The sequence below is a fragment of the Lynx rufus genome, unplaced genomic scaffold, assembly GCF_022079265.1.
Source record: "Lynx rufus isolate CCGP_SWC_20201006 ecotype Redwood Valley unplaced genomic scaffold, mLynRuf1.p SCAF_9, whole genome shotgun sequence".
In the NCBI taxonomy this organism is placed as follows: domain Eukaryota; kingdom Metazoa; phylum Chordata; class Mammalia; order Carnivora; family Felidae; genus Lynx; species Lynx rufus.
The window spans coordinates 15259003-15272183 of NW_025814897.1; the positions used below are offsets into that span (position 1 = coordinate 15259003).

A 13181-nucleotide genomic window follows, 5' to 3' on the forward strand; every position below is an offset into this window, starting at 1 on the left:
CATTGGCCATAGCAACATTTTTCGACGTTTATCTCCTGTGGTAAGGGAAAGAAAAGCAAAAATAATCTATTGGGACTCCATCAAAATAAGAAGCTTCTGCACAGCAAAGGAAACCATCAACAGAACTAAAAGACAACCTACTGAATGGGAGAAGATATTTGCAAATGACACATACGATAAAAGGTTAGTATCCAAAATATATAAACAAATTATACAACTCAACACCAAAACCCCAAATAGTCCATTTAAAAATGGGCAGAAGACGTGAACAGACATTTCTCCAAAGAGGACTTGCACATGGCCAACAGACACATGAAAAGATGCTCAACATCACTCATCATCAGGGAAATACAAATCAAAACCACAAGGGGATATCACTTCACCCCTGTCAGAATGGCTAAAATAAAAAACAAGAGACGTTGACAAGGATGTGGAAAAAAGGAACTCTGGTGTACTATTGTTAGAAATGCAAACTGGTGGGGCGCCTGGGTGGCGCAGTCGGTTAAGTGTCCGACATCAGCCAGGTCACGATCTCACGGTCCGTGAGTTCGAGCCCCGCGTCGGGCTCTGGGCTGATGGCTCGGAGCCTGGAGCCTGTTTCCGATTCTGTGTCTCCCTCTCTCTCTGCCTCTCCCCCGTTCATGCTCTGTCTCTCTCTGTCCCCAAAATAAATAAAAAACGTTGAAAAAAAAAAAAAAGAAATGCAAACTGGTGCAGCCACTGTGGAAAACAGTATGGAGGTTCCTCAAAAAGTTAAAAATAGAATTATCATATGATCCAGTAATTTCATTGCTGAAAACACTAATTTAAAAAGAGATATACACGCTTATGTCTATTGCAGCATTATTTACAATCGCCAAATTATGGAAGAAACACAGTGCCCACTGATGGATGAATGAAGTATACACACTCACACACACATACTCACACACATAGAATGGACTATTACTCAGCCATATAAAAGAATGAAATCCTGCCTTGTGCAATGACATGGATGAATCTAGAGAGTATAATGCTAAGTGAAACAAGCCAGTCAGAGAAAGACAAATACCGTGATTTCATTCATCTTGGGAATTTAAGAAAAAAAAAACCCAAAGAACAAAGAAAAAAAAAAAAAGAGACAAACCAAAAAACAGACTCAACTATAGAGAACAAATTGGTGGCTGTGATGAGCAATGAGGAAGGTATAGAATTGTTGAATGACTATCTTGTACATCTGAAACTAATATAACACTGTTTATTATATAGGAATAAAACAAAAAAATAAAACTAATAAAAGACATCCAAATTGTAATGGGAGAAGTGAAACTGTCACTTTGGCAGATGGCTGGTTATTATATACAGAAAACCCTAGACTCTACCATAAAATTGTTAGAACTAATCAGTGAATTTGATAAAATACAAAATCAATATATGAAAATGTTTTGTGTTTCTATACACTAATACTAGAAAGAGAAATTAAGAAAGCAATCCCAGAGGCGCCTGGGTGGCTCAGTCGGTTGGGCGTCCGACTTCAGCTCAGGTCACGATCTCACGGTCCCTGAGTTCGAGCCCTGCGTCGGGCTCGGGGCTGATGGCTCAGAGCCTGGAGCCTGCTTCCGATTCTGTGCCTCCCTCTCTCTCTGCCCCTCCCCCGTTCATGCTCTGTCTCTCTCTGTCTCAAAAATAAATAAACGTTAAAAAAAAAAAAAAGAAAGCAATCCCATTTAAAACCACATCAGAGAGAATAAAATACCTAGGAATAAATTCAACTAAGGAAATCAAAGACCTGTACACTGAAAACTGTAACACTGATAAAAAAAAAATTGATAAGGACACAAATAAATAGAAAGGTATTCCATACTCATAGATTGCAAGAATTAATATTGTTAAACTGTCCCTATTGCTCAGAGCCGTCTATAGATTCATTGTAATCCTAATCAAAATTCCAATGGCATTTTCACAGAAACAGAACAAAGAATCCTAATATTGGAATTGAACTACAAATGATCTGGAATAGCCAAAGCAATTTTGAGAAACAACAAAGCTAGAGGCATTATGCTCCCTGATTCCAAACTATATCACAAAGCTATAGTCATCCAAAGGGTATGGTATTGGCATAAAAACAGACACATAGATCAATGGGACAGAACAGAGAATCGAGAAATAAACCCACACATATATGGTCAATTAACTCACAACAAAGGAGACATAAATATAAAATGGGGACAAGACAGTCTTTTCAATAAATGTTGGGAAAACTAGACAGCCACATGCAAAAGAATGAAACTAGACCACTATCTTACACCTTGCACAAATGTTAACTCAAAATGGATAGACATGAACATAAGACCTGCAACCACAAAACTCCTAGAACGAAACAAAAGGGGTAAGCTTCTTGATGTTGGTCTTGGTGAGGAGTTTTTAGATCTGACTCCAAACACAAAAATAAGTGGGATTACATCAAACTAAAAAGCTTTTGCACAGCCAAAGAAATTGTCAACAAAATGAAGAGGCAACATGTTGAAAAGGAGAAAATATTTGCCAAGTATGTATCTGATAAGGGGCTAATATTCAAAATACATGAAGAACACATACAACTCAATAGCAAAAAAAAAAAAAAAAAAAATCCAATTAAAAAATGGGCAGAGGACCTGAATAGACATTTTTCCAAAGTAGGTATACAAATGGCCAACAGACACATGAAAAGATGCTCAGCATCACTCATCATCAGAGAAATACAAATCAAAACTACAGTGAGATATCAACTCACACCTGTCAGAATGGCTACCAAAAAGACAAGATAAACAGGTGTCGGCAAGCATTTGGAGAAAAGGGAACCCTTATGCACTGTTGGCGGGAATATAAATTTGTGCGGCCACTCTGGAAAAGAGTACGGAGGCTCCTCAAAAAGTTAAAAATAGAACTACCACGTGATGTAGCAATTCTACTTCTGGGTATCTATTCAAAGAAGACCAAGACATTAATTTGGAAAGCTATATGTGCCTTTATGTTCGTTGTAGCATTATTTACAATAGCCAAGATATGGAAACAACTAAGCATCCACTGATGGATGAGTGGATAAAGATGTGGTACAATGCACAATGGGATTCTACTGGAATACAACGGAATACTACTCAGCCATAAAACAGAGTGAAATCTTGCCATTTGTGACAACCTGGATAGATCTCGATGGCATTGTGTGCTAAACCAACTTGGTCCAAGACAAAAACTGTACGGCCTCACTTCTATGTGGACTCTAAACAAACAAACAAAAAAAAAACCAAGCTCATAGATACAGAGAACAGATTGGCGGTTGACAGGTTGACAGGGGTGTGGTCTGGGGTAGGTGAAATGGCTGAAGGGGATCAAAAGGAAAAAAAAAAACCCAACTACCAGTTATAGTTAACAGGGATGCAATATTCATGGGGACTATAGCTAAAACTACTTTGTGGCATATTTGAAAGTTGCTGAGAGAGTAAATCTTAAAAGTTTTCACTAGAAGAACAAAAACTTGTAACTATGTACCGTGAAGGATATTAACTAGACTTATTGTGGGGATCGTATTGCAATGTATACAAATACCAAATCATTACATCGTACACCTGAAACTAGTATAATGTTATATGTCAATTATACCTCAATGAAAATATTTTTCTTCATAAAAATGTTAAACATAGAATTATCATTTGATTTAGAAATTGCACTGCTAGTTATATATCCAAAGACTTGAAAACAGGGACTCAAACGGGAACTTACGTACTGATGTTTATGCATTAGTATTCATAATAGCCGAAGGAAACAACTCAAGGGTCCATCAATAATGGGATTAAGGGGCACCTGGGTGGCTTGGTTGGCTAAACATCAGACTTCAGCTCGGGTCATGATCTCACGGTTCCTGAGTCTGAGCCCCACGTCGGGCTCTGTGCTGACAGCTCAGAGCCTGGAGCCTGCTTCGGATTCTGTGTCTCCCTCTCTTCCCCCTACCCCACTCAAGCTCTGTCTCTCTCTCAAGAATACATAAACATTAAAAAAATGTAAAAAAGTAATGGGATTAAAAATGTGGTCTATACATATAATGGAATACCATTCAGCCTTAAAAAGGAACAAAATTCTCATACGGGCTACAACATGGATTATACTTGCAAACATACTAAGTGAAAGAAGCCAATAGAAAGGACAAAGACCCTATGAGTGATCATGGAGTAGTCAACTTAATAGAGACAGAAAGTAGAATGGTGGTTGCCAGGGCTGGGAGGAAGGCAGTATGGGTGTTTAATGAATATAGAGTTTTTGTTTGCAGACCTGGCAAAGTTCTGGAAACGGGTAGTGGCGGTGGTGGCACAAAGTGAATGTTCTTAGCGCCACCGAACTGTCAACTTAAAAATGGTTAAAATGGTGAATTTCACTGTGGCTCTCTTATCACACATACACACACACACACACACACACACACACACACACACACACACAAATACAAATGCCTGGAGTCCAGGCCCACAAACTGTGATTCAGCTGGGATTGAACAAGCTCTTCAGGTGAATCTGATGCTTAACTAGGTTTGAGCCCCACTACTCTAGCTCTCTCTGATTGTTGCCAGGAGAGAGCAGGGGAGAGGTCTCTCTGAATCCTTCCAGTGCTCTAGGGTGCATGTGAGTCCTCTGGGGAGTCTGTTAAACTACAGATTCTGTGGGTCTGGAGTGAGGCCTAAGAATGTCCCTTTCTAGCAAGGTCCTGGGCGATGCTGACGCTGCATGTCTGTGGCCTGTGCTTTGACTACCAGTGCTCTAGAGACAGACAGTGGCCTCATCTGCGGTGGACAGAGTGGAGGTCTGGAAAGGAGCACGGAGGTGTGTGGGATGATTACTCCAGACAGTTTCGTGGTAACTAACTGGGGGTTTGGCTGACTTTGGAACTCGCTTCCGGGGACAGTTCAGACAGGTGGGTCTGCAGTTTACCTAAAGGACATACCGAGGCCAGAGATGATCGGCACACAACACTGTGGATTCTGCACAAGTCTGTTTGAATTTCTGCCCCTTGTGTTTGAGAGTTAAGGATCCAGAGCTAGGTTGACCACGAGTGAAACTGGCTCGTTCACCTTTGATGCTCTGTTGCCTCTCCAAATCCGTCTCATCCTGCCTGGCCCACCGAGGCCCCCAGAGCTGAGTCCGTCCCTCCCTCCCTATCACCGCCTCGCGACAGAATGAGATACATCAGGCTCCCCGTTCCATCCAGCCCCGGCATATTGGCTCACCTCTCGGAGTCAGTCACTCACGGCTCCACACTGACCGCCTTCCGGACAGTCAGTCCAGCTGGTCTCCCTCGTCCTGGCAGACGCCCCGCCTGCAACGTCCTAGGGACAGAACTGCAGCTCAGCCTCTGAGCGAGCACAACCCCGGGCAGTGTGACTCTACGGTTAAGGAATCGGACACCCTGGGACTCGGATCTAAGTGCACCTTTACCTGCCCCTCTGACCTTGGATGAGTTACTTAAGTCCCCACACCACAGCTTCTCACCAGTCAGACGGAGACTGTGACACCTGCCTCCCAAAACTGCATTGAGGTCACATGGGCCGACACGAGAAAAGCCTTCTGCCCAATACCTGGCACACGGTGGAGAACTTGGTAATGTACGGTCACGACAGGGTTTCCCTCTGCAACCTTAAGCAGGTGCCTCTATTCTACTCTAGATTTGTTCATTCCCTCATGCTGGTCCGGGTTGGGTCCGATTCGTGTTTCCCCAGTGTCCAGCGCAGGTGGGGGCAGGGCGCACAATGGGGGCTCTCAGCCCCCATCTAGAACTCCCAGGCTGGATCATTGTGCTTGCAGTTCGGGAGGTGACCTGCAGATGGCGCACGCAGCCATGGGAGGCGTCCTGCCTGGCTACTGAAGGAGTGAAGCTGGGCTATCAGTCGGTGTCTGGAATGCAGGCCCTTCGCATTATTCTCATTAGTGCTGTTGGCTGGTTCTCTTGGTTGGGTCCTCGGCGTGGGGGCTGAAATGGAGTTTCCCCTGGGCCTAGGAGTCACCAAGGAGAACAAGGCCTCTGCCCCCGCCCCTGTCATGGTGCCTACCCCCTTACCTTGTACCGGGGACACTCAGAGGGACAGCTCCTCTGTTTCCCACACTCCCTCGGTGCTCACGGAGTGTTGGAGGAAGGAGTTGCTTTTTGGAAAGTACTTCCATTAAAGGTCATGCATCCCAGGTAGGGTCTTGCTGTGGCCCAGACGGGCAGGGACAGCTCACCTGCATCCTGCACAAAGCCCTCCGTTCTTCTCCAGCCCTCTGGGCCCCTTCCCAGTCCCTCCTCTCAGCTTCTGGGGGTACGGCAGGTCTCAGAGACTCACCTTCCTTCCAGATTCCCGATCCAGAGCTCAGCCTTCACTTGGGGGCACTGAACCCCCTATATGCTTCTTAGGTGCACTGTCTTTTCACCCAGGGGTTCCTGGCCGTGCTGGAGGGAGGAGGGAAATGGCCACCTGCCGTCTTTCCGTCTCCTCGGCCTACTCAAACCTGAACGTCCTTGGAGGCCCCGCCCACACGTCCTTTCATCAGATAAGGACCCTCCGCACATCTGCCTGTGCCCCCATTCCCTTCCACCTGGCAACCTGATGCCAACTCCTCCAAAACCAGGCAAGGTCCCCGGCATGCCTGCTGGCCCATCCTCTTTGGTGGAGCTCCATTTCCCTCCTCCATGAGCCCCTTTCACCTCTCCAAACTCTGATGGCCTCACTCCTTCTCCTTGGCCTCACTTTGCCTTAACAGCCTAGAACTTCCGGCTCTGTCCCAACCCCCAGGATACATAGAATCTCTTCCTCCCCCTCCCAGTTTATAGGCACCTCTTATATGACTTAAGTGAGCACTTGTGGTTTGCCTAGCTTTACTTCCCTGGGCACGGTCATGTTCTCCTGGAGGAGAGAAGCCAGCACTTAGCCTCCCCACCCCCCCCCCATTCCAAGCTCCCCAAGCTCTCAGCAAGGTTGCCTCATTTATAGATAAGGAAACTGGCCCAGAGGGGTTTAGGAACGTGCTCAAAGCCACACAGCTGGCCCCCTTTAGGGGCCGGCCCAGATCTGAGAACAGAACAGGTGCTCAAGAATGCACCCGGGCTAATTAAAAGCCTTTTAAAAAGTTTAACCTGCTGAGCTAAAACCCGCGCTTCTCACAGTCTCCCCATGAGAGATAGCCAGCTAGGCATAGGGGCCTTTCCTTCCTCCCCCCCCTCCCCACTGGCCCTTGCCAGATGGGAAAAAAGCTACCACGTAGAAACATAACCTTTATTGCACACGGCGCTGGGTTTTTTTTCATAGAAAAAGGTATTAACACATAAGCATCTGCAAATTGAAGCAAGTCCTGGTTTTCTTGGAACAGTAAAATCGCATGCAGTGTCTCTGAGTTGGGAGTTTGGTCTTTGTCAAAACCGCCTAGATTGAAAGGAGGGTTGAGTGAGTAGGAGGGAAAAATTGCTGAGTCTTTGTGCCTCTGTCTCAAAATAAGGGGAGAGAAATATATAGATACATAGCTTGTCGACATGTTCCCATCTCCCTATATATGTATATAGATCTCTCCACGCATATTTTGTGGGGTTGGAGGGGTTGATTTGTACTGTTAAATTCTTTGTGCCCTGGCTTCATGGAGAAGAAGAAAATAGTTTCATTTGTACAAAAGAGTTCTATGTACAAGCGTTCATGACTCGGGGGGGTTTCTTTTCGTTGCCGGTTGGTTTCTGTCTGTCAGTTTAATATAAATAATGCAGGAAAACAGCCAAGTTGGTGTGTGAGGGCTGGAGGTGCAGACAGGTCCGAGCGTGGGGCCGCTTTTCTCACCGTGCCCCTACACCAGGGTATAGGATTTCGAGTAGGCCCCTGCCCCCTGCTTCTGGGATCTCCCTACCCCCGATGTGCTCATCTCGAGAAGTGAGTCCCTGGAGCCCCCCATTTTGGTGTGTGGGCCCCCGGCCCGCGGAGGCTCGGTGCTGGGGGCCGGAGGGGCGGCACTGGGGGCCGCGGGGGGCTCGGCAGGGGTGGGGCCGGGAGCTGGGGGGGCCGTGCCGGCTGGGGGTGCTGGCATGGCCAGGGTCCTCTGAGGTAAAGTGGCTGTGGAGGCGGCAGCAGGGGCCCCTGGGTGCGGGAGGCCCAAGGGCTTGCTGGCAGGGTCCAAGGTCAGGTGGCGAGCCTGGGTGTGGTAGGTTCGAGCCAGGTTCCGGATGGAAGCCTCTCGGGGTGGGACCACGGGACAGGGCTCGCGCCCATCTGCCTTTCGAAAGAAGGCCTCCGACTTGGCATACAGGGGCAGGTTACAGTAGTCACCTGGAATCACAGAGCCAGAAAAGGTTGGAGGCAGAGGCCTCTGGGAGCCAGCTTGCTCGTGCCACCCCCTACTCCCCGATCTTTCCCCCGATCTGACCTGGGAGTCCCTCCACAAGCCGGGCAATCGTCAGTTACTTGACCTCTCTGAGCCTTGGTTTCCTTATCGGTGAGATGTGGACAATCGCACTTCCCTATAGGATTACCGTCAGTAGTGAATGAGATCAAATACGGAAAGTGCTGCACATATAGCAGCTGCTCAATAAATTGATACTTGTTGCTAAATGGCCGATATACGCTGCTCAGCTTCAGCTGGGGGAGAGCTCATTTCTGAAAACGACGACTCCCCACGCTGAGCCTGATTCTGCCTTCTGCCACATGTTCTGCCACACAGCAAGCGCCCCCACACTTCCACCTTTCCCACGGCTGTCGTCCAGAGGTCTGAAGTCAGCTACGTTTCCTCACCCCTCTCCTTTCTCACAGGTGGGATCTTCCTGATTTCTCAAACCACCTCCGTATGACACGCTTCCGGGACCCCTGCGCCCTGATCCCTTGGCTCAATAAGCATCCTCACCTGTAAATGTGCCTCTGTCCTGTGACTGTGCCAGGAACTTTCCTTACCTGATCTCATTTAGTCCCTGTAGCCCCCTGGATATAGGTTAATACCTGCCCACATTTTGCAAATGAGGAAACTGAGGTTCAGAGAGGTTAAGTAATTTGCATGGTCACTGAGCAAGGCCAGTAGCGAGCAGACCAGACTGTGCATGATTTGCACGGTATAGTGTGGTCCAGTGCCCGTTGATGGACCCCCCTCCGGTTATCCTACGGCTGTCCCACCAACCCCGAAGGGCGTATGCTCTGGCCAGGCCCCTGGGTCAGACAGTCCCCAGTCAGGCTAGGTCACTGCCCACCATGAGGTTTGACCACCATGGGCTGAGCTGCCAGGATTGTTCCTTCGCGTCTGGATTGATTTGAAAGGCGCTGAGACCCACGGCCGTGGGGCAGCCGTGTCCCCACACTGGCACAGCCTCGGGGTAAGGGGAGGATCACTACGTCCTGAGAACCTGTCCTGCGTCGGGCACGTCCAGAACTTTCGGTGTCTGCTACGACAACGCAGAGTATATGCTGTCGCTTGCATTTTACAAACGAGAAAAGGAAGGCCAGAGAGGCTAAGTGACTTCCCAAGGCCACGGAGGTATTAAGCGGCTGAGCCAGGATATGGACCCTGACCTGGACTCTCCCGAGTCCTTGCTTTGCGCTGCCCACGCCGCCAAGGAGCCCTGCCCAGGCGGGCCGGCCCCACGTGGTGGCAGGGCAGGGGACACAGCAGGGGAGGGGGGCCGAGCACTCACTCTTGTTGGCCCGGTGCGGGATGGGCACAGCCACGTTCTTGCCTCGGTCGGCATCCTGGGGCTTGGGCGGGGAGGCGGTAAAGCGGCAAATGCCGGGCTCTGAGGGCGTGCTCATGGACGTCATGCTGTCCGCGTTCTCGTTGGTGCCTGTGGTCATCTGGTCGGAGGAGCTGTCGGAGATGAAGCACTCGGTGATCTCGAACTTGGCGTGCTGAAGCTGTTCTTCCAGCTTGGCGTGCTCGTAGGCCCGAGCCAGCTCTTCGTACGTGGACGAGGCACTCTCGGTGGACACCATGCTGTTCCGCCCTTTGTCTGGGGAGACGGAAAGCGTGGAGGTAAGAAGAAATGGGGGGCGGGTCATGGGGAGAAGGGTCTCATTTACCAATGAGACCAGAGCTCACTTTGGATTCTGTGTCTCCCTCTCTCTGCCCCTCCCCTGCTCGTGCTCTGTCTCTCTCTCTCTCTCAAAAATAAACATTAAAAAATAAAAACAAAAACAAAAATGAGACCAGACTGAGCAGTGCCCCTACCCTTGACCCCAGTGGTCATCTCTGAGGACCCTGATCGCCCCCTGGGAAGGTAGCAGTGGTGGCCGAAGTGGGGTCTTTGGTGAATAAAGGGCAGAATGTCTTCCATTCTTGAAAATAAGCACCCACCCCCCGGAACACTCCGCTCTTTCTCCAACAAACATCACACATACCATTTTCTCTGACATCTTCTGGGATAGCAAACTGAAATCCTTGACTAAGCAGAGCTCAGCGAGGTCAAGTGTTTTTGCGCCAGCCACACAGTAAGTCAGTGGCCAGCTGGCAATGAAGCGGACTTGTGTCTTGGCCCCCATGAGCTGGTGGGTAGAGGCTGGGAAAACGGAAGGGGGAGCTGGAAGGTAGGGGAAGTGAAGAACAGAGAGCAAGACGCGGGCAGGGCCCTGGGCTCACCTGTGTCCTGGGAGAGGCTGGCACTGTAGCTGTCACTCTCAGTGACAGTGACACCATGCTGGGATCCCACGGTGCGCCAGTCAGAGGTGAGGGTGCGGGCAGGCGTGGAGGCCTGGCACTTGGTCAGCGTCCACTGGCTTGAGTACCGGTTCCGGGTGCTGTGGGCTGACTTGACGTTCTTCCTGGACACTGGATCTGCAAACAGGAAGCGATGGCTAGCACGTCCGCTGAGGGCACTGAGGCCTGGGCAGCTGGCACTTACCAGAAGGGCAGTGCAGAGCCAGGGAAGAGGCATAAGCAGCCACAGAAGCTCCCGTGGGGAGGCTGAGCACGTTGCCTTTCCCAACCACATAGCTGGCCCCGGAGGAACAGAGCTACGGTGGTGAGGTGTGGGGGCAGTGGGTGGCATCCTGGTCCTCCCCACCCACCCCATCTTTTCCTTCCGTGGGGGGAAGAATGTCGCCTCCTCTCCTGCTGCCTCCTGTGCACTCATTCCCCATAGCCCTTGATGTGTTCTATCCTGATGTCCAGAGCTGCAGCGCTAGAGGCAGAAGGCCTTTGGAGAGCAAGAACACCCAACCCTCAAATGTCTAGGTAAGGCAACGGAGGCCCAGAGAGACAAAGTTAGCAATATACCCAAGGTCACAGCTAAGTAAGTCTTCAGTCAATGTCTGTAGACTCTAACTCCAGTGTTCTTTGCATTCTTCCATGCTGTTCCTCTCCCACCTTTTTTTTTTTTTTTTTTATTGCCTGTGCCCCATGCTGTGCCCAAGACACCCTGTGTGGGAAGAGGTCTGTCTCCCTGGGGATAAGGCATACTGGTGCCTGGCCGGATGTCAGACATGTCGATGAGGGGTCCTGTGCTCTGGATGAGGGCTGGGTGGTGCAAGGAGACACCAGTGCAGAAACTCTGCGGGTTGACAGCTTGGCTGAACTCAGCATCCGTCACAGGAATGGTGGCTTTGTCATCTCCTGGGGGAAGAAGGACAATGAGTAGGAGTCCTTCTCTTTGGACGTTGCAAATGTCTTTTTGTGTTTATCCCACGTTGAGACCCAGAAAGGACAGAATAATTCTTTCGGCTAGAGGAGGAAACTTAGCCCTTGAGAGAAGCTTCAGTGAGTTCTGAGGTTGCTGAGTTGTTGGTGGGGCTGCTGCTAGAGCTCTGGGCACTGCTGGGAGGGCTGGTGGCTGCCCTTTGTGGGTTGTGGCCTGGGGGAGAGCGGGACAGAGAGCCTGTGGCTCTTGTCACTCACCCAGCTGCTTGATGCCCTCCTTGTCCTCGATGAGCAGCTGGACCCTGGGGATGTCAATGTGTAGCCGCGGGCCTTGGGGAGGCCCCTTCACAGGGGTGTCAAAACTTCGGTTGTTCTTGCTGTGGGGAGAAGGGCCAGCGGTGGGTGACTCAGCAGCCATGAGGGGCTGGAGGAGAGGGTTTAGCAGGACAGTGGGGTCTTAGAAGCCTGTCCTCTGCAGGGGAGGAAGCAGCCATGTGACACCTACCTTATCAACATTTCTGCCAAGCTCTTTGCATCTGCAAAAGAGTAGAGAGAAGGGCTCGGTGAGAATAGAGTCTGAGCAGGATGAAAACTGGCAGAGGCATGGGGGAAAAGGTGGGGGAGTTCCCTAAAACGGGACCAGAGCTGGTCTCCTGGGAAGAAGAGGGAGAAGTGAAAGGGCTTCCAAACTGGTCTAAAACACAATAAGGTCTGACTGCTCCTGGTGTGAGGTTTGGCTCAGGTCTGTTTTCCTTTCCTCGGATTTTTATCTAATATGGAGGTCCTTCCCAAAGGAGAGGGTATGTAAACTGCTCTATCTGTTTCTTGAATCGACTCTAATTAAACAAGACAACATAGCAGGCTGGGAATGGGTACCAGTGGAGGGTCCATCCTCAGTTGTCTGCTGAGAAGAGGAGAGAGTGAAGTTGAGGTGGTCAGTGGGCATCCCTAAATGACTATCAACCAAGAGACTTCATTTCTTCCTCTTGGGCACCTGTCCCCAAGAAGTCCATGGATGAATTGACAAAAAAAAAAAAAAAAAAAAAAAGAATGAGAGAAGCAAAGGGCCTAGTTAATCCATTAGACCTCTGAGGAGAATGAGAATCATGAAACTAATCTGTCAGAATGAATCTAGCTCCATGTATATATCCAACCATCTACTTACCCATCCATCCATCCATCCATCCATCCATCCATTCACCATTGATCCATTTACCTATCAATCTATTTATTTCTCCACCCACCCATCCAGTCATTCATCCATCATCTACCCATTCAACAATCCACTCGTTCAACCATCCATCCATCCATCTATCCATCCAATTATCCATTCATCTACTCAACCATTCATTCAATCACCTATCCATACATCCATAAAATCATACAATCATCTGTCCATCTTATCATCCATCTATCTATCCATCCATCTATCCATCCTCCAGCCATCCAAACATCTATTCAACTATCTACCCATCTACCTAATCATTCATCTATTATCCATCCATTCAAATATACATCCATCCATCCACCTACCCATGGATCCACACATTAATCCATTCAACCATTAATCTATCCATCTATCTAATCGTTCATCCATCCACTCCTCCATCT

The 13181-nt window shown here is 49.0% G+C and overlaps 1 protein-coding gene across 1 annotated transcript in view; it reads right to left on the minus strand.

Moving 5' to 3' along the window:
• Positions 1 to 7271: 7271 nt before the first annotated feature.
• Positions 7272 to 13181, minus strand: part of DSCAML1 (DS cell adhesion molecule like 1) — a 329391-nt gene continuing 323481 nt past the window's right edge. Inside the window, exons 26-31 of the mRNA XM_047071154.1 lie at positions 12076 to 12106; positions 11829 to 11947; positions 11394 to 11546; positions 10575 to 10769; positions 9637 to 9948; positions 7272 to 8287 (exon numbers count right to left, since the gene is read on the minus strand). Of these exons, the coding sequence (XP_046927110.1) occupies positions 7812 to 8287; positions 9637 to 9948; positions 10575 to 10769; positions 11394 to 11546; positions 11829 to 11947; positions 12076 to 12106 (1286 nt within the window). The 3' untranslated portion in view covers positions 7272 to 7811. The remainder of the gene's footprint in view (positions 8288 to 9636; positions 9949 to 10574; positions 10770 to 11393; positions 11547 to 11828; positions 11948 to 12075; positions 12107 to 13181) is intronic.